Genomic DNA, 23,716 nt, shown 5'->3' on the forward strand with positions numbered 1-23,716 from the left:
GGTTTGGATTCTTACCTTCTCTATAAGATCAATACAGGCCTGCAGGTCCATGCCAAAGTCTATAAACTCCCATTCAATCCCCTCCTTTTTGTACTCCTCCTGCTCCAGCACGAACATGTGGTGGTTGAAGAACTGCTGTAACTTCTCATTAGTGAAATTAATGCAGAGCTGCTCGAAGCTGTTAAACTAGAAACACATGGAAAATAAGATTCAAAGTGAAATCATATAATTCAATATCCCTAACTGAATTCATTTATACTGCAGATTTCTAAGTCTACTAAGGTCCCTGGCATTACATACTGTATATACCTATTTCTATCAGTAGCTTAATAAGGCTGCATATTAGGCTACATGCACACGACCATTGTTTTTGTTAGTGTGCCATTCGTTTTTTGTTTTTTTTAAATGGATAGCACGCTAAACCATTAATTTCTAAGGCCCCATGCACATTACCTTTTTTTTCACGAATACGTGTGGGGGCCATGGGATTGGGCCGCAAAACTCAGATCAGATCCTATTCCTGTCCGTCTTTGCGGCTCGGTTTTTACTTATTCAAGTAAATGGCGACGTGAAAACCACGGACGGCATACGGATGCCATCTGTGTACTGTCCGTGATTTGCGGATCCATTGTTTATGGGCCGCAAAATACAAACGGTTTTCTCCAAGACAAACTGTGGGGAAGCACGCATACCGCATCAAAAAAAATTGATGACAGCAGGACCAGGATTTCTTTCTTTCTTTCTTTTTTAAATCTGCAGTTTTGCATGTAATACCCGCCGATGTGCTTTCACATGTAGTTGTGCCTCAGTGTCATTGTTTGGCTATGGGTTAAACACTGTGGAAATTAGTAGGAATACGGTATGCCACATGACCTTGGCCACCTCACCAAGTAGGACAGAGGTCGGGGGACTTCTGTTCTTCACATAGGTTCAGGGTAACAGAGCTGAGATCTGCATCGATCAGACATCTATGGCATATTTTGTGGGTATGTCTTAACTTTCTAAGATAGGATCAACCCTTTAAGCTCTGTTCACACTGGCATCATTGGCTCAATTTTGACTAGACTTAGAAAATAAATAACAACTAAGTTTAGATCTGTTTTGTAACAGATCCCAATTGATCCCATTGACTTATAATGTGTCTGTCAGGTATTAGAATTCTTTTCCTGGCAGGAAAAGGCAGCAGACTATGTTATTCTGCAAATCAGGGTCAACAGAAACCTGATGTGAGAGAACCATTACGGCAGTGTGAACAAAGCACTCCTAACATTAAAGTGTATCTGTCATCAAACTATGCTGCCTTAGGTTTAGGGACAGCATCTCCTCTGTTACTGGGTCAAATTGTACAAAAAATATTGCTCCGTATGAATAATAGACCATAAAAAAAGAAAAGACTTCTAGTTATGAGTCCGCTTTGATCAGGTCTAATAGCCAAACGGCACAATAATTTTGTGTCCAGTGGACCTGTCCCCACACTATGCTGCTCTTACATAGGGCAGCATAGTATTATGATAGAGCCACTTTAATTTATTAATTAATTAATTGTCTTGATTTGGCATCTTCTGCCCTTTTTAGATCTCGTCTACTGTTTATGTAATTTATGACGACCCCACAGTGTTATATAATATAATGGTGTTTTATGGTTTATGAGTAATATGCATTAACATGATTTATCACTAGTTCATTTTATGCTTAAGATATGTTAGAAATATATGACTTACTATATATGATAATGCTATTTTTTTAGATATGACAACTGCTATATATATGTAAAATGTAGGGTGTGATGTGAAGATATTGTTGTGATTTGGGGCTGCATGGAAGGGAATTGTAGGAGTGAGAAGATCTGCTTTAAAGTGTATTTTGTAGTTTATTTATATTTATTTTTCTATTTCTAAAATGTCTTGGGTTTTCCAGTTACTTACATCAAAGATCTCAAATCCAGCAATGTCCAGCACACCAATGAAGTATTGTCTGGGCTGCTTGGTCTCCAGTGTCGTGTTAATTCTCACCACCATCCACAAAAACATCTTCTCGTACACTGACTTGGCCAGAGCACCAGTGGCAAAATATAACTAGAAGACATTTCAGGTGAGTTTACATCAATATAATAATAATAATAATAATAATAATAATAATAATAATAATATATACATTTTGGTCTTTAGTTTGAGAGTCCATTGCATTATCCTATGCTAAAATATTTAATTTATATCAATATATATCATTGGAAAGTATGTATAACTCACCTGTTGGACATTTTGTCCTTTGGTGACATATTCATTCCCCACCTTGACTCTAGGGTGACACAAGCCCTTTAGGAGGTCAGCGGAATTCAGGCCCATTAGATAGGCAGCCTTATCGGCCTCTAGAAATACACAGTTTATATCATAGGGCAGTCTTTGAATATTTAAAAACCAATGAAACACATGGTACTGATGCTGCAGAAGCGATCTGCCATAGCCGCTCATTGTTAAACTGAGAGCGTGGAGGAGGTACTGTAAGTGGAGATTTGCTGCTTGGTTAGCACTGTTACAGGGGGACTGAAGGGCTTATTAGCTGGCTTTTCGGAGGGTACTGTTTCTGGCACTTATGTGGGACTCTATGGCTGGCATTGTTAAGTGGGGCCTATGGCTGGCACTGTTGGAGGAGTCTCTGTGACTGATACTGTTGGAAGCGGGGCTATGGGTAGTACCGATTGAAGGCAGTGGTTGACACTGTTAGGGTGGCTGGTTGTGCTACATATAACCAGTAGCGGTTGAAGGGATAGGAATACTCCAGGTGAGTGTGGGTGCAGGCATATCGTTTCTCTTGCTCTTGGCTATGCATGATGTACAGTCTTCTGATGAAGTCAAAAGTCATATTTGAGGCCCGCATAATGTGGTAAAACATGTGTGACTTGTTCATTGCTTATCTGCCTTAGACAAAGTTAAGAGATTCATTCTTTAAGCTTTGTGTATTTAAATCCAAATTTAATTTAATACACAATAATGTACGCCTCCCCAGGTAGTCATCACAGACCATGTGGTATATATTTATTATATATGTATCTATACCCTTATATGTCTCCAATTACACACAAATTGTCCAATATTGTCCTGATGAAACAACTAGGTTGGGGAAGAAACGCGTTGGGACAGTTATGAAGTGTCATTGTTGTGGTCATTTTATGCAATATTTAGTGCTTAGAAATTATACTAATTGTGTGTGATAGAATTTTTTGTATCCCTGGAGTTTGTCCATAGGTGGTGTATGGTACCATGCCATCTAGAAATAATTTTCTGGATACTCCAGGTGATTATTGTGGATTGCTTAATTAATTCAACCCTGGTTGTGTCAGGGGTATTAGTATTCAAAAGAATTACCGTACATAAGAGTATTTTAATATGAATAATGGTTATGTTTTATGAAGAGTTATCACTCTGTGATACTACAATAATGATGTGTTACATTTTCAAATCCAAGTAGGGCATCATATGTGGTAGGAGCTAATTTTAGTATTTACCTTTAGGAAACATAGCTCATGATCGGCAGTCTGGAAGCATGATGTTACACGCCATAAGATGTGTATATGTATATATATATATATATATATATATATATATATATATATATATTTATACACACACACACATATATATATATTTATTTATTTATACATGCACATACTGCTTATATATGTTTATATATACTTAATCAGCACTAAATGATCATCACCAAGTAGTTAAATGTGCTAAGAAATTGTCATTATCCCAGGAATTGCATTTCACCTATGAAAGCTTCATTAGTTTGATAGTTACATTTCTCTATACCAAAATGCTATTGTAATCCATTGACAGTGGCAAACATGCATTGGTTTAAGCTACTGTTAATGACATCTGCTAAATGGATTATAGTAATGTCGTACATGATATTTAAAACTGTATTCAAATAGGTAGAAAATGGTGATATCAGGTGTAGATGAGCATCAGTCTTCCATGTTATATTATAAAGTAAGTAGGATGTTATTACAAATGATAGCTTTACATGTTCTTTCAGTACATTTACCTTCCGTTCCATCAGGCTCAGCCTGCTCTTCTCTCTGCTTTTGCTTGAATTTCATGTTACCAAAATGCATGATGGCTCCAGTTAGCTTGTAAATAGAGTTTTTCTCATCTTGAGAGAAACCCAGCACATCAAAGGCACTCTGAATTAAGATGAAGCAGAACATGGTATAATAATTCTCCTTGTACGTGTTTTTTTTGCGTGTAAATATGCAATTATTACACTTTTTGGTTTATCAGATGCCAGATTAAAGGAATTTTGCTGTACAATAAATAGGTTTATTTAAATAAAACTGGAAAAGCCCTTTAATGATTGTTCCGCTCAAAAGACTTTATCTCTGAGGGATTAGTCAGATGTTGCAGTTAAATTTTTTTGCTGGGGTTTCTCTGAGAAGTGCAATGCGTGAATAAATGCTAATACCTTAAAAGGGTTGTCCAGGCTTGTTGCTCAACAATTAAATAGACCTTACACTATGTGTGCTCACTTTCTTAAAGGGGTTGTCCAGGCTGAGGCTGTTTTTTATACTGATGACCTATCCACATGATAGGTCAGCAGTATATTATCAGTGGGGGCCGACACCCAGACCCCACACCAATCAACTGTTCTGGCTGCCTCCGGAAGCTATGCAGGGTCGGTGCCGGAAGCAGATAGCACTGTACACTGTATAGCGGCCATGCTGGGCTACTGCAGCTCTGCTCCTATTTACTTGAATAGAAGCAGAGCTGCAGGACGGCAGCTATACAGTGGTCGGAGCCATCAGCTTTCGGCACCGACCCTGCACAGCTTCCCGCGCCCAGAGGCAGCTAGTACGGCTGATTGGTGTGGGTTCTGGGTGTTGGACCCAGGGCCGGCGTCAGCACCCGGCGAACCTGGGCAAGTGCCGGGGCCCACTACCCATAGGGGGCCCACTCGGCCACCGGCAGCTAACGCTACCATCATGGCTCCTCCAGGAGATGAATCCCCAGCCAGAGTCTTGCCAGGGATTCTGCTTCTAGACGGATCTATGTCTAGGAGGCAGCGTAAATACCAGTGTGGTAGCCATAGCGGTTGCCACAGTGCCCATGGCATGAGGGGGCCCGTGACGCCCGCCATCATGTCCCCCCCTCATGCCCAGTGGCTTTGCTAGCAGCCACCTATGGCTGCTACAGTGGTAGTGACGCCACATTCAATAGTATCTGCATCCTTAGGATGCAGATACCATTGAATGCTATGGCAGAGCAGCGAGGTATCTCCCCACTCTGCCATTTACTACGCTACAGACTCCCAGGCAGAGTGCTAATAGCTAATAGACTCCGGCTCTGGGGAAGCCCTAGACATCATTGTCCATATATGGACAGTGATGTCAGTAGGAGAGAAGGAGTTCCCAGGCAGAGCACTAGAAGCGGCTCTTCTCCGGGACTCCGTCTCTGGGGAAGCCTCTGACATCACTGTCCATATTTGGACAGTGATGTCAGGAGCAGAGCAGTGTCCCAAGTAGAGTTCTAGTAGCGCTCTGCCGGGACTTTGGCTCTGGGGTTGCCGCTGACATCACTATCCATATATGGACACTGTTCTGCTCCTGACATCACTGTCCATATATGGACAGTGATGTCAGGGGCTTCCCCAGAGACGGAATACCGGAGCTGAGCCTTTACTAGCGCTCTGCCCGGGACTTCAGCTCTGCTGCGGACATCACTGTCCATATAGCAATGAGCAATGCTCTGGCTGGGGATTCCACTTTAGAGGGAGCCCAAAAGGTGATACCTACAAAGAGGGGGGCTGTGTGTCACTACCAGGGAGGGGGGCTGTGTGTCACTACCAGGGAGGGAGGGAGGGAGGGGGGCTATGTGTCACTACCAGGGAGGGGGTCGGTGTGGCACTACCAGGGAGGGGGTCTGTGTGGCACTACCAGGAATGGGGGCTGTGTGGCACTACCTGGGAGGGGGGGGCTGTGTGGCACTACCTGGGAGGACCTGGTTGGCCCCCCACCGATCATATACTCATGACCTATCCTGTGGATAGGTCATCAGTATAAAAAACAGCCCCAGCCTGGACAACCCCTTTAAGAAAGTGAGCACACATAGCGTAAGGTCTATTTAATTGTTGAGCAACGAATCCCAGTCAAATTTGGCCGTACATGTATGGAAGGCACTGCTGTTTATAGGGAATGCTTATATACTATAAAAAAAAATTAGGCAACTTTACAAATAGTCTTAAAATTATCCTACCCTTTTTATGTCTACAGCTCTTATGCAGACCTATGTGTCACTGGTAACAGACTTCTAAAAATCCCTATGTAGACTGATACTGCAGTTATGCTCTCTATCTGCCGTTGTGTCCTATTTCGTACTAAACTTTGGGAAGTATGTTATCAAGAAGTTGAGGACAGATGGAAGGGAGTATGACTGCATGATCAGACTGTTTGTAGTCTGTAACCATGGATACATATAAGTCTGCAATAGAAGCTGTAGACCCATAACGGTAGGATATTTTCTTTTTAAGGCAATCTGTAAAAACGCTTAATTTTTCTTATTATAGAGAATTGGGGCAAAATAAATTTGTGTACATACCCTCTAAATGTCCATGTACAAATATTAATATATAAAAGACATATATGGTTCCTAGGTGCCTGCTCTGCAGTATTTTGTTATACAGAATCACACCCGGAAATGTGTATTATTTCACAAATGTACTTTAAATGATATTATTAACGCTTTTCCTTATAGTATCAGGGGCAAACTTGGGGATTTTTAAAGTGTTTTCAAAATGTGCTGGTGCCCACGTCAGAGACAGCAAAATTCCTTTTACCCCCACCCTCTATTATACTTAAAGGGGTTTTCCAGCCACTAAAAATTGATGCCACTTCGTGTTGAAAGGGCTGCTTCCCCTTCATTTCTTCTTGCTCACTCTGAATCGTCGACACGCATTTAGCGGCGATTCACAGGTATTGCAGCCTTTTCTCCCATTCACTTCAATGGGAGAAAATTCTGCAATACCTGTGAATCACTGCTGAGTAAATGCCATCAATTTTTAGTGGCTCGACCAGACAAATTTTCGTTTTTATGTTCTTGTTTTTTCCTCCCCACTTTCAAAAGTTCATAACTTTTTTATTTTTTCGTTGACACAGCCATAAGAGGGCTTAATTTTTACAAGACAAATTGTACTTTCTGATGGCACTATTTAATATTACGTGTGATGTACTGGGAAGCTGGAAAAAAATTGAGAATGGGGTGGAATTGTAAAAAAACAGCAGTTGCGCCACTTTCTTATGGGTTTAGTTTTTACGGTGTTCACTGTATGATGAAAATGACACATTTCCTTTATTCTGCGGGGTCAGTACGATGACAGTGATACCAAATTTATATAGTTTTTGTTATGTTTTAGTACCTTTAAAAAAACTGTAAAAGTTTGAAAGAAACAAAAAAATTTTTGCATGGCCATATTGTGACTCCGTAACTTTTTTATATTTCTGTGTACAGAGCTGTGTAACACGTCTTTTTGTACATGGAAAGATGTAGTTTTTATTTATACCATTTTGCAGAATGTCTGGCATTTCGATCACTTTTTATTCAATTTTGTTTTGGGGTTGAAGTGGCCAAAAAAACGTTGATTTGGCCATTTTGATCTTTTTTTCCGCTATGGCGTCCACCGTATTGGATAAATATTTTATAGTTCGGGCATTTTGAGACGCGGGGGTACCTAATGTGTTTATGTTTCTTTTTATTTATTTATTTTTATTTGTGATCTAGGGAAAGGAGGGTGATTTGAATTTTTATATATTTTTTGGCCACGGGACATTTTTTAATACTGATGACCTGTGATCGGTGGGGGACCGACACCCTGCACCGATCAGCTGCTCTGGCTGCCTCCAGGCAGCGGATGTCTATGCCGGAAGCAGATTGCTCCAGTGAATAGGAGCAGAGTTGCAGTTCTGCAGCACGGCCGATATGCACTGTACAGAGCCATATGCTTCCGACACCGGCCATTGCATACAGTGCATAACTACCGCTGCCCAGAGGCAGCAGGAACAGCTGATCGGTGGACGGTCAGACCTCCACCGATCATATACTGATGACCTAAACTGTGGATAGGTCCTCAGTATGAAAAAACGTCCCGTGCCCAGACAACCCCTTTAATACCTATTTTCTCAAGAGGTCTGTGGTGGTTATTATATAATATCCCTTGTGGTCTATGGTGCTTTAGTGGATAACACAATATAATTATTTTGTTCTCTTCTGAATTGCTCCGGGGGTTTCCAGATACTAGGAAATCCCCTTTTGTTTACCCAGGAGTATCTGGAAAACCACTTTGCTTAAAACTGTGTCTGCATAATTCTGAACAAAGTCAAAATACAGGTAATAAATCAGCAAAATGTCGTTACCTTTTTAAAAGTAGTGTAGCAAGTCTTTACCAGTGAGCGAAGATTATATAGGGTGTTACCGCACATCTAGCTTTTATCACTCAGTGGCTTGTGATGCTGCTAGGCCATTTATTATTTCCACAAACAGGACAGGACAATACAGGCCATAACAACCCCAGCGTGTTCAGACTAGGCTGTAGCGATGCATTTACTTAGTATAACTCACACATAAGAATTGAGGATTCCCCTATTATTTTAGATTGTCAATAAAATAAATAATGACAGTCTGAACATTAAGGCCTCATGCACACATTGCAGATTTGGGCACTATTTTGTATCCGTTTTTAAGCCCAAAATCAGGAGTGGATGTACTGTATATAAGATTAGAAGTAACAATCTTTTCATCATACATTCTCTGTGTTTAGGATCCAGTCCTCGTTTTGGCTTAAAAAAAAACCTGATGCAAAATACTGACCAAATCTGCAATGTGTGCATGAGGCCTAAAATATACATCAAAGACTATATAGGGTGTCAATAATCTGTTAATGTATGCCCTTACTGTCAAATACTCAATGACGATTTTTCTATAAAAGTGGCTTTAAACTGATTCTAGCTGTAAATCATAGAGCATATTATTAAAGATCACCTCCAATGATCTTTACTTCCATCCATTTGCCCTGAGGGCAGTATGTGGAACACAACAAAAATCTAATTTTTCCCTGGGCTCCAATGCCACTTCAGACCTTTGATCTGTAGGCTACAACAGTAGTTGCCTTCCGTATTCCACCTGCAGTGAGAATGAAAAATGGACTCCGCAGGACATTGATGTAGAGTGGGAGATGAGTAAATATTTGTTCTTCTATCTTAAGAAACTTTCAGTGGTGCTACAAATATAGTGGTCATGATGAACCCCAAGTTCTTCCTTTAAAGAGGTTGTCTCACAACATACAATATCTAATAAATTCAACCACTTTCCAATTTCTCAAGAGGGTACCAAACAGTGAATTGATGGGGAATCAGACTGTATATTTTACATATTGTGAAACCATGGAAAAAAATTCATATTACTTACATCAGTAGCTAATAGCTCTTCTGCATCATCAATAGAAGCAACAGTGGTTTCTCCTTGAGAGATGTACGCATAGTCATAGGGGTTATTGGTGACTAGCATCATGTCTGTATATATAAAAAAGAACATATATTACAAGTGTCTTAAACTATAACATTTTCTATCTGCTTTGTATTCTTCTACTATTAAAAAAGCCTTAATTCTAAAAAGTAAGATACAGTTCTTATGTATCTTGTTGGGTCTGCAGCACTGACGGCTTTGGTGAACGCTGGTCCTGCGCTTCTCTGACAAGCAGAATCCAGCTATTATCGACCAAATCTGAGTTCATAGATAGAAGCTGTATCTCAAAAAGTAAACATTTTTCTAATAAAAAAAAACAATTAAAAAGTTGTTCAAAATGAAATAAAACATTGATCTATTGAAAAAAATTGCCTTCAGAAGTTTACATACCCTTTAAGTTAGGCCGGATTCACACGAGCGAAAAACGGGCCAAAGATAGGACATGTCGTGAGTTTTACGCAGCGGCCATACGATGCGTGAAAATCCCTGACAGTCTGAACGGCCCCATAGACTAACATAGGACGTATTACACGTTCGTCTGAATAAGCCCTTAGGTTAATTGTGAAGCTGGTCATAGACGTAAACATTTAGCCGTGATATGACGAGCTTTCCGATTTTTACAAAATGTAGAATGCTAGTTGGGAAGGAGACATACATGAAAACATATTTTACAAGGATATAAACAATGTTCCCATGGTCAATAGTTTTTTCAACTAAATGCTACAATATCATTAACAACCGAGAAAAATGATAAAGAAAAAATGATAACTGTTCTCACCAATGGGGCAGATTTCCATTGGTTAGAACTGATCATAGATCATATACTATAGATGTAACAATGGTAAAACCAGTTGGATTGTAAATGATAATGGTAATGTCTATCACTTCTGGAGTTAACATGCAAATGAGTAATAGGATTTTACGTTGCTGAACAATTGCAGAATCCAAAATATAGAGAAATGACCCTCACCCAGGAGCTCTGGCTTTTTGTTGGACAATATCTGGTAAAAGATGTGGTAGTCCCTCTCAGACCTCAGTTGGCAGATGCAGCGGGATTTCTCTAGGAGATCTAGAGAGAATATGGTGCATGAAGCAGGTAAACAAAGAGGGAACCAATTGAAGAAAAAAAATGGAATATAGAAATCAGACAGAACAATGTATGTCGTTTTTAAAGTCATGGATAACAAAGTACAGCGAGGGTACATTCACACATGCAGGTATTTTGACATTATTGTTGGGGGTTTAGTTACGATTTTGAAGTCGGTTTTGTAAAAATATTAGTAAAATTCTGTCATTCTTAACAAAAACTGCTAAAACCACAAAAAAAAAACGCATAAAAATGTCCCATAAGCAAGAACTTTGGGTATGTTCATATCTGCATTCCGCTTTTCCATTGGGGGCTCTATTGAAGAATCCAGATAGACCCCATTATAACTCAATGAAAACAGAAGCCGAAGTGCGGATGTGAACACAGACAAATGTTGCCCGAACATGCTGATTTTGGCAGGATCGGCCAACTATCTCATGTGTATGGGGGTGTCTAGACCCTATCCCAATGGCAGAAGTCAGGGGAAAGAAGGATCGGGCATGTTGAAATAAAAATAATAAATCAAAGGGAGATAGAATATGTAAATATTGTCATTCTTACAAGTCTCTATATCTGCAGATGCCAACTTTCCAGTTGCTCCAAAATGAATCCGGATAAATTTACCCTGAGGCAGAAGGAGAGAGTAAAAAAAAAGACATGGAAGAAGGAGGAGTGAACAAACAAGCAAACAAACAAACAAACAAACAAACAAACAAACAAACAAACAAACAAACAAACAAACAAACAAACTGGTGGTATTACATTAACTGTTTCCAAAGTGAGAAGTGTTGCATCCAAGATTTACACAGTATCCCCATTATCGGCCATAAATCTTCTCATGAACAATAAAATTGTACATTCAAGGCACAGAGCCTGTTGCCTTTTGGCTCTTGTTAATATATAAAATACTACTGGTCAGCCCTAAAGGTCCATAAAGAAGCATATGACAGCATACGTCTTGTAATAAGGTATCACAAGGGTCTGTGTTAGGCCCAATTCTCTTTAATATTTTTATTAATGACCTTGTGGATTGGATTGATAGTAAAGTGTCAGTTTTCGCCGATGATACAAAAACTTTCTAGGACAACTTAAAACTCAGCTTCATTGTAAAATATTATAGATAGACCTTGATAAGCTGGCAGCCTGGGCACGAAGGTGGCAGATGAAATCTAATGTTGAGAAACGTAAAGTAATGCACCTAGGCCGCAGCAATAGTATTACTTCATATACATTAAATTGAATAAAACTAGGGGTAGCAGAACAAGAGAGGGACTTAGGTATTCTGGTTACAAGAAAGCTAAGCAGCAGTACTCAATGTCAAGCAGCAGCTGCAAAATCAAATAAGATTGTATGGTGTATAATAGGAGAGATAAAAACCTGTGATCCCAAAGTAATATTGCCCCTCTATAATTCCCTTGTAAAATCACATCTCGAATTTGGCATTCAGTTTTGGGCTCCACATTGTACCAAGGATATAGGAGAGCTGGATATGGTTCCAAGGCGGGCGACTAGATTATTAAATGGGATGTCCCTTACAATGAAACATTAGAAAAAATGGGCTTGTTCAGCTTGGAAAAAAGACACCTCAGAGGTGATCTTATTAATATGTATAATATATGTGTGATCAATACAAAAAACTAGCATATTATCTGTTCTTTCCAAGGAGTCTAACGAAGGACCAATGGACATTCTTTATGTGTGGAGGAAAGGTAATTCAGACATCAATATAGGAAAGGCTTCTTTACAGTTAGAGTAATCAAGCTACAGAATGCCCTATCCCAAGAGGCAGTAATGGCAGATACAATGGCAGCATTTGAAAAACAACCAGATGCTTATCTAATGACGAATGGCATTTGATGGTTTTGAATAATTTAGCAATGATTTATGTATAATTGATCTAAGAAAGGTTGTAACTAAGTAATAGAAATTTAACTGTCAGTTTAATGGAGGGCTATACATGGACAGAAAGGGAAGCAACTGCTTCAGCAAGTGTTCTACAGGGACAAACATGAACGACCATCATGAAAAGAAGTACATACAAATCTCGAAGAGTTGTCATTTCGCAGAGTCTTGGCATTGCCAAAAGCTTCCAGTGCAGGGTTAGCCTGAATGATTTGATCCTCAAGAGTACCCTAAGAATAAGAAAAGGAAGAAAGAATGGTAAGATAGGCTCTCTGAATGCATAACATATGATCACAATAGACACACACTTATACAGTACACTAAATCTGTGTTGTCCCTGCCATGTCCCGTAGCGACTGGGGTAACTAGGACATTAAAATAGAAATCAAGTCAACAATCATAGATATACAGTATGTGAACAGATCACATTAGTAAACTATGTGATCATGGACAACCATTGATTTCCAAAATGGAAGGTTTCTATAGATAGCTAACCAAACCATATTCTAACCAGAGAACAATTCAAGTGAATCGCTGCTTGTTTAGAATACTGCATTAGGTTTTTAGTAACATAAATCTCTGAGCAGTGTCAAAGGAGTTTATCAGCCATATAAAGTAAATGAAACCTATTATGAAACTTATTACTCTCCGTTGTGCCGTTCTCCCTAGAAATTTATGAATAAATTGACAACTGGGTGTTACCAGTTGGGGGTGTGTCCCTCCACAATCTGACACTGTCCAATCAGTGCTCACAGTCTCAGACTATGTATGGACATGCCCTTTGACAAGGGGAATAATAACACCCAGCTGTTAATTCATTCATACATTTTCAAGAGGAATAACAGAGGATTGGAACAGTGCAGAGTTCGAAGAACAAATGATCCAGCATTGTTATTTCATTACTAAAATAGACATGTCGGGATACTAAAATAGACATTTCGGAGAGCTGACATGCCTAGAATGATAAATATGTTGTCTAAGATCAGCAGTATGTTGATGAGGGGGAAGGCTTGGATAGGATTTTGCTGGAATCTAGCAAATGCAAACTACTCCTCTTGCCTAAGGTGTCCTCTAAAGCCTTGAAAAAAGTAATGTGAGTATTAATATCCTGCAATGCAGCAACTATAATAAAATATGTTGAGGGGGGAGGGGGTTAGACCATTACATTTTAGGTCTCCCTGCTGGATTTTACTATGCATTTTATTTAAAAAAAACGGTTTTTTTTTTTATGGCAAGCACTTAAAACACTCATAGGTAACATAATATATACAAGTACATTTTCAACCTCACCTTGCCTGTGGGACCTGTATCCTTTTTGCGATCTCCAATTGCAGCAATGACAGCAAAGTATTGGATAACACGTTTGGTATTTACAGTCTTTCCAGCACCAGATTCTCCACTAGGAATAAAGAATTATGTGCATATTCAGAAATGATGAGAAACGTATGACTTACTTAAAGGCTATGTAAACCTTTGAAAGGCAATTTAAAAATAAAAAAAAGGTGTATCAGTGTGTTTGATACAACTTTACAAATACTTTTTATTAAAAATTTGTTTTACTTTTTAGATACAGCTGCTCTGTATTTTCTATACAGAGCAGCAATAGCTAGCGCTATTCTCCAAATCCGTTAGTTCCACGGACCTGACGGGTTCAGTGACAGCTGGTCCAGGATCCACCTGTAATCTATCACATCTAATTTCATTACTTAACTAACTAACTAACTAACTAACTAACCTAACTATGTGATAGTTTAAAGGTGGATGCTGAATGTCAGAGACACGCAGGACCCGCTGTCACTGAACCCGTGAGGTCCGTGGAACTGACAGATTCAGTGAATAGCGCTAGATACAGCTGCTCTGTATAGAGAATACAGAGCAGCTGTATCTAAAAAAGTAAAACTAATTTTTAATAAAAACTATTTGTAAAGTTGCATCTAACACATACACTTTTTTATTTAAAAAAAATTGCCTTTCAAAGGTGTACATAGCTTTCAACAGATATTTATTGGTGAAAATTACGTACGTGATAAGAATAGACTGATTCTCCCGATCTGAAAAAATTGAAAAAAATAGAGATAAATTTGAGGCACATATAGCTCTGTATAAATAGGAACATCTAACCATGAGATGTCCGCTATGTATTACATAATCCAAGCAATCAGGGATCAAGATCAAAGCACATTGATTTGTTATGACAGTTGATGAATAATGGTAATTGCCGTGACAGCAATCCTCGCTTTCATTCAGTAGTATTAACTACCAAAATTTTCGGAGAATTTCCAAATAAGGCTTCGTTCACATCTGCGCTAGGGCTTCGTTCCAACGTTTCATCTGAGCTTTCCGTCGGAACGGAGCCCTGACGGACACAAACGGAAACCATAGTTTTCCATTTCCATCACCATTGATTTCAATTGTGACAGATCCGGTGCCAATGGTTTCCGTTTGTCTTCGTTGTGCAAGGGTTCCGTCGTTTTGACTGGATGAATAGTGCAGTCGACTACAGTATTGATTCCTTAAAAACAACGGAACCCTTGCACAATGGAGACAATCGGAAACCATTGGCACCAGATCCGTCACCATTGAAAATAATGGTGATGGAAATGGAAACCTACGGTTTCCGTTTTTGTGTGTCATGGCTCCGTTCCGATGGATCGTCGGAACGGAGCCCTAGCACAGATGTGAACGAAGCCTAAGGCATTCTCAGCCACAAGATCTTTCAACTAACAACTAAAATGTCTAATCTCACTATTAACCTACTTGTTCAGCTCAGCCTATGCATATATGACCAGGTAATCGGATAACACTGTGTATTCTTCCTCCAGCAGGCAACTAAGGCTAAGCTCACATCTCGTTTTCTGCACACGTTTGTGGTATACGGCAACGTATATGTTTTTAAAGTTACAACGTATGCATTAGTAACACACGCTTACATTTTTTGTAGTATACGTTGTATACATTTTTATACGTTTGTGTCCGTTCTTACTTCTAAAAACTCATAAGTTTTTTTGTTCTTGAGCTAAATCAAACTTTGTAAAGTCAAGATTTCCCATGTATGGTGACAAAAACGTATACGTTTTACATATGCAAACGTAGGGTTTAAGATTGCATACGTCGTCCATACGTGTGGTATAAATTTTGGGAAAGTACAGAAAAGCGTAGTCGACTAAGTTTTTCAGGACATGAAAAAAAAAGGATAGAACGTAAGCAAACAAAACGTATACACAAACTACACTATTAGGGCATCCGTCCTGACCATAGAAATCAATATACACGCTGTGGTACAATTTTTGACACTGTTTTTTCATGTCAAAACGTGCACGTCAGACGTACAGTAAAAACGAGATGTGAACTTAGCCTAACTTTCCAAGGGACATGTAATGACAGCAACATCTAACCTTGTGGGACAGGCATTAGACAGCTCGTTCGGCGAAGAGCTATCCCTCCTGACCTCCCCTTACACATGCACGCTAAGTTTGGCCAAGCGTACATGTATTCTGAATGGAAAGAGGTGAGTACGTCACTGCCAGACACGTCTAGCTGCTTATCTTTCCTGAGAAAAAAAAGGATCAAGCATGTTGAAATTCAACTGCTCGAGCCTTCTCTCCCTCGATATCTGCTGTCGTGGGAGGGTCGGGATGCCTGAGGAAGAGGGAGGTCCAATGAAATGTTGAATCAGTGTGCACCTGTACAAATTTTCCTCCTGCAACATCTCCGTATGGACCTTGGACTTATGCTATGAATAATCTAAGCCACTATGACCATCTACTGTTTGATACGTACAATTCCAGTCTTTATTCTTTGAAATATATTGCATAGATAAAGAAAAAAAATAATAAAAATGAATAGTTGTCGTGTCCAGGTATGTTAAGTTTACCTAGAGTCGGAGGCCCCCATACACATTAGATGGTCGGCGATCCTGCTAAAATGGGTAGTTTGACTGACATCAATCTAATGTGTATAGCCACCTTAAGTAAAGGTCAGTTAACATATAGTGATTTCTGAGAAGTGATATTAATTGTTCATTAAAGCTGGCAATACACATAAAATAGCCATTGGCCAACGACTAAAAATATACTTACACACATGTTCGGCTGAGCATGCATGTTTATTCAATAGGGCAGGGAGAGAGGCAAGCTGCTTTTCAAAACATCTAAATATATATACTGTATATTATACTAGAAGAATCTGACCTGTCAGCATGTACTGATAAGCATTGTCAGAGATGGAGAAGATGTGAGGTGGAGCTTCACTCCTCTTCTTCCCACGATAAGCGGACACAACCTCTGCATTGTACACGGGAAGCCACTTGTAGGGGTTCACGGTCACACAGAATAGTCCTGAATATGTCTAGAAGGAGGCAGAATAACATATATGAACATCACAATATCACATGCATGGAAGATGAAAGAGAATGAAGGTAATGCCATTGCTGGTTAGACGCCAAGGTGCATCGTGTGTGTACTTCTAAATGGTGTAAATGGTGACACTCAATCTTTGATTCGTTGATATACCTTATATCAGATTGATAGTAACGCTGGTGTGTTATAACAGATGTGGCACTTGTATTAGAAGATGTGATATAACAAGGAAAGATGGGGTCAGGAAACATGTAGATCACACACTGGAGTAGTTTTCCCATGATAGTGATAGGACTGACACTCACATAGATCATCCAGGCTGCATAACGCTCTTTGAGGTTGTACAGAACGGCTGGTTCATTCAGGAAGGTCAGCATCGCCATGTCCTCAATTTTATCGAACTTGGGAGGGTTTTGTTGCATAAGCTGGCTATCTTTTAAATTGACTGTCTGAAATACAAACACATTTGTAAATACAGGTAATATAAAAGTACAAAAGTACAAAACATACCAATTCAGACCATTAGATCTCACCTATAGTGATCATTTTTTGTATAACATCCTTAGGAGAATAGTTAAAGGGCCACTTACCTTCCCATTTTCAGTATCTGCTGTTATCTTATCTCCATCACGACTGGTCACTTTGGCTTTCACATATTCTTCTTTATCATCAGAAACAAAAATATCTTTCTTCAGATCAAAGGGACGGGTTTGGGCCTCCAGACGTTCTTTGTCAGATTTTCGCAGAAATGGAGCAGCAGCCCCAAATTCTGACATTACAGCGTCACCCATGACTGTACTATAAGAGATGGAAATACATGTATAAGCACTTCATAGATTCTATGTCTATGTGAATAATGCCTAAATGGTACTCACCTAGGAGCAGGCAGACAGTAGATGCCGATTTTGGAGAAAGCTCTACTTACCCCTCTATGTTTTCAAATGCACATGTCATATTTATATATGTACACCTGTCCCTTTTCCTGCCCCCAATCCAGATTTGGGATCTATTGTCTAAGAGTCACACCCCTCCACAGATAGCAAAAGAACAATTGAGGGTCTCACGTCATACTTTTGGAATTGTGGAGGGGATCTGTGGCGGACATGTGAGACAGAGAAGCACTGCTAGTGTGACATACCAAGCGCCTTTCTGATCTCAGGATAACAAGAAGACTTGATTAACCCATGCCCTTCCACATTCTTAGTAAGCAACAATTGACATCTGTCTGATTCTAAACCCATTATAAACCGATTCATGAAACTTAGCAGGTTAAGGTGTTAATACTTCTGGTAGATCAGACAGTGAGTAATATTTTCCATTGTAAACCACGCAATAGTTGATTATCATTATGCCACAAATTCCTTAAACTGATATGCATTATTTATTTTGTTGCTTTATGACAAAATATTGAATGGTTCATATTATCTAAAAGACCATTGATATGATTGCTAATATGTAATCATAGTATTCATTAAAACAAATTAGGGCAAAAGCAGCTAATTTTTCACTCCTCCACCTTAATGGCCTGCTAGTCATACATCCATATGCATGTTCCCCAGAGAAAATGGAGTTGTCGTATTTCAGCAAATTAATGTTATCTTTTTGTATAATTAAAACGTACAATTTTCCCATATACTTTCTGCATTAATTTCTCATAGTTTTCAAGATCTCCTCTTGTTGTTATTCGGTAGAAACATTTATCTGTCCATGGTCATGTGATGGATAAACAGAAGCTGGGATTGTTAGAAGACACAGATCTGATACACATACTGTAACTGTAACGAGCCGTTCACCTGTGTGTCCATTACATGACCATGGACAGAATTGTATCCACTGGAAGTAAACAATGAATGTTCGTACTGAATAACAAACAGAGATCCCGAAAACCGTGAGGAATTAATACAGGAAGTATATTGGAACTTTGTATAACTTTTCATTATACATTAAATAACATTAAACATAATTTTTTTTTAAACTGGAAAACAACTTCTATATTTTTATAAGACCAATATAATTCTGCAAAAATTTTCCTTATTTCTATGTTAAATAAATCTTAAGAAACATCATGACTGTGACACCCATGGCCGCAGACCGTCTGGATTACTCACCCCCCGACAGCAGCAGCCATGGATCAGTGAGCGCTGGCCCGCATCTCCTCCTCGGGAGACGCCAGCGCTCACTTCCGCTACACTCTGCTGTGTCCCTTAAAGGGCCAGCACGCGCACCTGAAAAGTATGTTAAATTAGCCCATGATCACCCTGGGCTATAAGAAGGGCCCTGCCCCTTCCTTCATTACCTGAGCGTTGTTGTGTTTACCCGTGTTAGTCTTTGCAAATGTTCCCTTAGTGTTTTCCAGTTCCCAGTGTTCCCATACCTGCTACCTGTATCCTGTGCTACCTTGTTCCTGTGCGATAGAGAGTTGGAGTCGTGTTGTGCCGTATACTATGCCACTGTGTTACACTGTGCCTGGTGTCTGCCTGCTGCCAAGGTCCCATCCAAGCCTAACCATCGCTACCATCTGAATTACCACAGGTACCCTTATTCGAACTATAGACATTTACTTGGTATCCCGTTGGCCAACTGCTATGCCGCTACTGCGGTATGGCCCAGTGGGTCCAGACACCCATTGTGACAGTACGCTCAGGCCATGGACCCCGCTGGGCAACCCAAGACCATGACGATGTAACAAGTCATGCGTGTCAATATGCTAGACCCCCGGTCACGACAAGGCCAACTCCTCCAGGCGATGAACATAATTGCACATCGGCTGGACACGAAAGCTGCAGCCTTTCCAGCACCTGCTCCTATTACCTCTGGTGTTCCTCCTACCACACCTCCTGGCAGTGCTAACTCGCGATTTTCTCTGCCACTACCTCATCGCTATGATGGAGACACAAGGACCTGCAGGGGATTTCTGAACAAGATTCACTTCACATTGTATGCAGAGGCCTTCCCTTCTGATGGCGTAAAGATCGCCTTCATAATCTCTCTCCTCACTGGCAAAGCCCTGGTGTTGGCGAATCCCATTTGAGAACGTCAGGGACCAGAGATCCGTGAGTTACAGTGGTTCTTATAGACTTTCCGTACTATATTTGAGGAACCTGGGAAAGTTTAATCGACTGCTACATCCCTGTTGACCCTTCGCCAGGAAGACACCTCCATGAGCGAGTACGCCATTCAGTTCCGCACCCTGGCTGCCAAATTAACCTGGAATAACGAGGCCTTGGTGGCTACAGTCTGGCAGGGATTGTCCCCTGAAATTAAGGACAAGCTTCCCGCCTGATATCTGCCATCTACCCTGGATGATCTCATTCTTCTGGCTGCCCGGATTGACATGAGGATCTGAGAACGGTCCCAGGAGGTTCGTAGGGAGGGAGGACTCCCTAGGCCGGCTCCTACATTTCAGCAAACCCTGCTGCCCTCATCAGCTGTTCCACCAGAGGAGTCTATGAGAATAGACCATCTCAAGTTGTCTTTTCAGGAGAAACAACGCAGACGCACTTTGGGACTCTATCTGAATTGCGGCCTCGGAAGCCATCTTGTGCGTCTGTGCCCCCAAAAGCCCCAGAGCCTAGGCTTGGTTGGAGAGACAACTCTGGGTGGAGAAGGACTTTCTGCAAAATTGTCCATCCTCGTGACCATAGTGTCCAGTGAAATGACGCACCCGGGCTCTGCCTATCTGGACTCTGGATCCACAGCTAACTTCATTCAGAGATACCTGGTGGATCTTCTCCAGTTGCCCACAACCCCCCTGGAGAGGCCGTTGATCGTTGCCTCGGTGAACGGACTGCCTCTGCCCGACCCGATTGTAGCTGTGACCAAACTGCTGAAGCTCCAAGTGGAAGCCCTTCATTTTGAGCTCATCTCGTTTCTTGACCTGCCTAAAGCCGTCAACCCAGTGCTGCTGGGTCTGCCTTGGCTCCAACTACATGCCCCAGTTCTGGACTGGAATTCCGGAGAGGTTCTCCAGTGGGGTCCCAAGTGCCTCAACCACTGCCTGGGGCAGATCCATCCTCCTCTGCCTCAGTCATGACTGCCCTATTGAACTGGTTCCTGGTCTATCTTGATGACATTTACATTTTTTCCCCAGACCCGATGACTCATCAGAGACATGTCCATCAAGTTCTGCTGTATGCCAAGCTGGAGAAGTGCATGTTTAAGAGCAATTCTCTACCCTTCCTGGGCTACATCATCTCGTATCAAGGTCTCAAGATGGATCCTGAGAAGGTAAAGGCTGTCCTGGAATGGCCACGTCCTCAAGGTTTAAGGTCCATACAGCGTTTCTTGGAATTCGCCAATTTCTACCGGCAGTTCATCCCAAGCTTCTCCTTACTGACAGCTCCAATCTCTACCCTCACCAAAAAAGACATGATCGCCACGGTGTGGACTCCAGAAGCAGAATCTGCATTTAATAGCCTGAAGAGTGCCTTCACGTCAGCCTCAGCCCTCCATCATCCTGTTGTATCCCGACAATTTTTGTTGGAAGGGGGCGCCTCCTCTGTTGGTGCTGGTGCACTTCTGTTCCAGAGTGGTCCCAAAGGCAAGGCAGTGGTATGTGGCCATTACTCTAAACTTTTCTCTTCTGCAGAGTGCAACTACTCAATTGGGGATCGGGAGTTACTGGCCATCAAGTTGGCCCTGGAGGAGTGGAGACATCTACTAGGGGGCCCAGCTCATCCCATCCTGATATTTACCGACCACAAGAACCTCACTTATCTCCAGATAGCCCAACGGCTGAACCCCCGTCAAGCCAGGTGGTCGCTGTTCTTTGTCCAGTTCCAGTTTGAGCTCTATTACCGCCCTGCTGACAAGAATGTGAGGGCCGATGCCTTGTCCAGGTCGTTTGAGACAGAGGACACCATGGAGTCCCCACAACATATTATTAATCTGTCCTGCATTGTCTCTGTCAAAACCCTCTGCAAGTTTGAGACATCCCTCCTGGGAGGACTTTTGTGCCCCTGGCACAAATAGGGAGAATTCTCCGCTGGGGACACAGCTCCAAACTGGCAGGTCAGGCGGATGCCTGTAAAACCCCAGACCTGATGGCCCGTCATTTCTGTTGGCCCACGCTGCCCAAAAACCTCATGGACTTTGTCTCATCCTGCACAGTGTGCGCGGCTAACAAGGTTGTGCACCCCAAACCTGCTGGCCTGCTCCAGCCGCTGCCTGTGCCCAACTCTCCCGGGCAGCATATAGCAATGGACTTTGTCACGGATCTGCCTCCCTCTGCTGGATGCAGTACGGTCTGGGTGGTGGTGGACCGATTTTTTAAGATGGCTCATTTCATTCCGCTGACTGGCCTACCTTCTGCTTCTCGACTGGCCAACCTCTTCATCCAAAACATCTTCCGCCTGCACGGCTTACTTCTGCATATCATGTCTGATCGGGGGGTTCAGTTAACCTGAAAGTTCTGGAGAGCCCTCTGTAAACTCCTCAAGGTAGAGTTGGACTTCTCCTCAGCCTACTATCCCCAGTCCAATGGTCAAGTCAAAAGGATCAATCAGATCATGGAGAACTACCTACGACACTTCATCTCTAGATGGCATGATGACTGGGTGCAGCTTCTTCCTTGGGCTGAGTTCTCTACAAGCGAGTCCACAGTGTGCGCGCCTAACAAGGTTGTGCACCCCAAACCTGCTGGCCTGCTCCAGCCGCTGCCTGTGCCCAATGCTCCCGGGCAGCATATAGCAATGGACTTTGTCACGGACCTGCCTCCCTCTGCTGGATGCAGTACGGTCTGGGTGGTGGTGGACCGATTTTTTAAGATGGCTCATTTCATTCCGCTGACTGGCCTACCTTCTGCTTCTCGACTGGCCAACCTCTTCATCCAAAACATCTTCCGCCTGCATGGCTTACCTCTGCATATCGTGTCTGATCAGTTAACCTGAAAGTTCTGGAGAGCCCTCTGTAAACTCCTCAAGGTAAAGTTGGACTTTTCCTAAGCCTACTATCCCCAGTCCAATGGTCAAGTCAAGAGGATTAATCAGATCATGGAGAACTACCTACGACACTTCATCTCTAGATAGCATGATGACTGGGTGCAGCTTCTTCCTTGGGCCGAGTTCTCTACAAGCGAGTCCACAATAACCACACCATTCTTCATCGTCTACGGCCAACACCTACGAATTCCTCTCCCGGTGTCTGTTACGTGCGAGGTACCCGCAGCTGATTCTGCTTTCAGGGACTTCCTGCACATCTGGCAGCAAACCCGATCCTCTATTCTGCTGGCGGTCGACCGCATAAAACAAAAGGCAGACGCAAGGAGAAGAGAGCCTCCCCAGTTTATTCCGGGTACCAAGGTCTGGCTGTCCTCTAGGAATATCCGGCTGAGGGTGCCGTCATACAAGTTTGCTCCCAGGTTCCTCGGACCCTTCGAGATCTTGCAACAGATCAACCCTGTCTCCTATAAGTTTTGGCTGCCTCCTACCCCCAACTCCTTCCATGTCTCCCTCCTGAAGCCTGTGGTCCTGAACCGTTACACCAAGACTCCTTGTCCTGCAGTTGCCCCCAGCGGTTCATCGGATACATTCGAGGTTAAGGAGATCCTGGACACCAAGAAAGTAGGAGGAAGAATTTTTTATTTGGTGGATTGGAGGGGGTTTGGTTCAGAAGGGATGTCCTGGGAGCCAGAGGAGAACCTCAATGCTCCTACGCTCATGAAGAGTTTTCTCTCTCGCTCTGGCCCCAAGAGGAGGGGGCATAAGAGGGGGGATACTGTGACACCCATGGCCACAGACCTTCGGGATTACTCACCCCTGACGGCTGCAGCCATGGATCAGTGGCTCACTTCCGCTTTACTCTGCTGAGTCCCGTAGGGTGTGTGCGTACGCTCGTGCCCGGCCTTAAAGGGCCAGTGC

The 23,716-nt window shown here is 41.9% G+C and overlaps 1 protein-coding gene across 2 annotated transcripts in view; it reads right to left on the reverse strand.

The window, feature by feature from the left end:
- Positions 1–18,052, reverse strand: part of LOC142654317 (myosin-7) — a 37,366-nt gene extending 19,314 nt beyond the window's left edge. The window contains exons 1-14 of one of the 2 annotated variants that reach the window (XM_075828913.1): positions 17,735–18,052; positions 17,450–17,657; positions 17,165–17,308; positions 16,692–16,848; positions 14,525–14,552; positions 13,792–13,900; positions 12,639–12,731; positions 11,161–11,224; positions 10,483–10,581; positions 9,456–9,559; positions 4,048–4,186; positions 2,250–2,368; positions 1,926–2,075; positions 16–186 (exon numbers count right to left, since the gene is read on the reverse strand). In XM_075828913.1, coding sequence (XP_075685028.1) covers positions 16–186; positions 1,926–2,075; positions 2,250–2,368; positions 4,048–4,186; positions 9,456–9,559; positions 10,483–10,581; positions 11,161–11,224; positions 12,639–12,731; positions 13,792–13,900; positions 14,525–14,552; positions 16,692–16,848; positions 17,165–17,308; positions 17,450–17,650 — 1,578 coding nt within the window. In that variant the 5' untranslated portion in view covers positions 17,651–17,657; positions 17,735–18,052. Of the gene's footprint in view, positions 1–15; positions 187–1,925; positions 2,076–2,249; positions 2,369–4,047; positions 4,187–9,455; positions 9,560–10,482; positions 10,582–11,160; positions 11,225–12,638; positions 12,732–13,791; positions 13,901–14,524; positions 14,553–15,896; positions 16,108–16,691; positions 16,849–17,164; positions 17,309–17,449; positions 17,658–17,734 lie in introns of those variants that run through there. The other variant, XM_075828914.1, reaches the window with a different exon arrangement.
- Between the last annotated feature and the right edge of the window lie 5,664 nt (positions 18,053–23,716).

This window comes from Rhinoderma darwinii, chromosome 1 (genome assembly GCF_050947455.1).
Source record: "Rhinoderma darwinii isolate aRhiDar2 chromosome 1, aRhiDar2.hap1, whole genome shotgun sequence".
NCBI classification, from domain to species: Eukaryota; Metazoa; Chordata; class Amphibia; order Anura; family Rhinodermatidae; genus Rhinoderma; species Rhinoderma darwinii.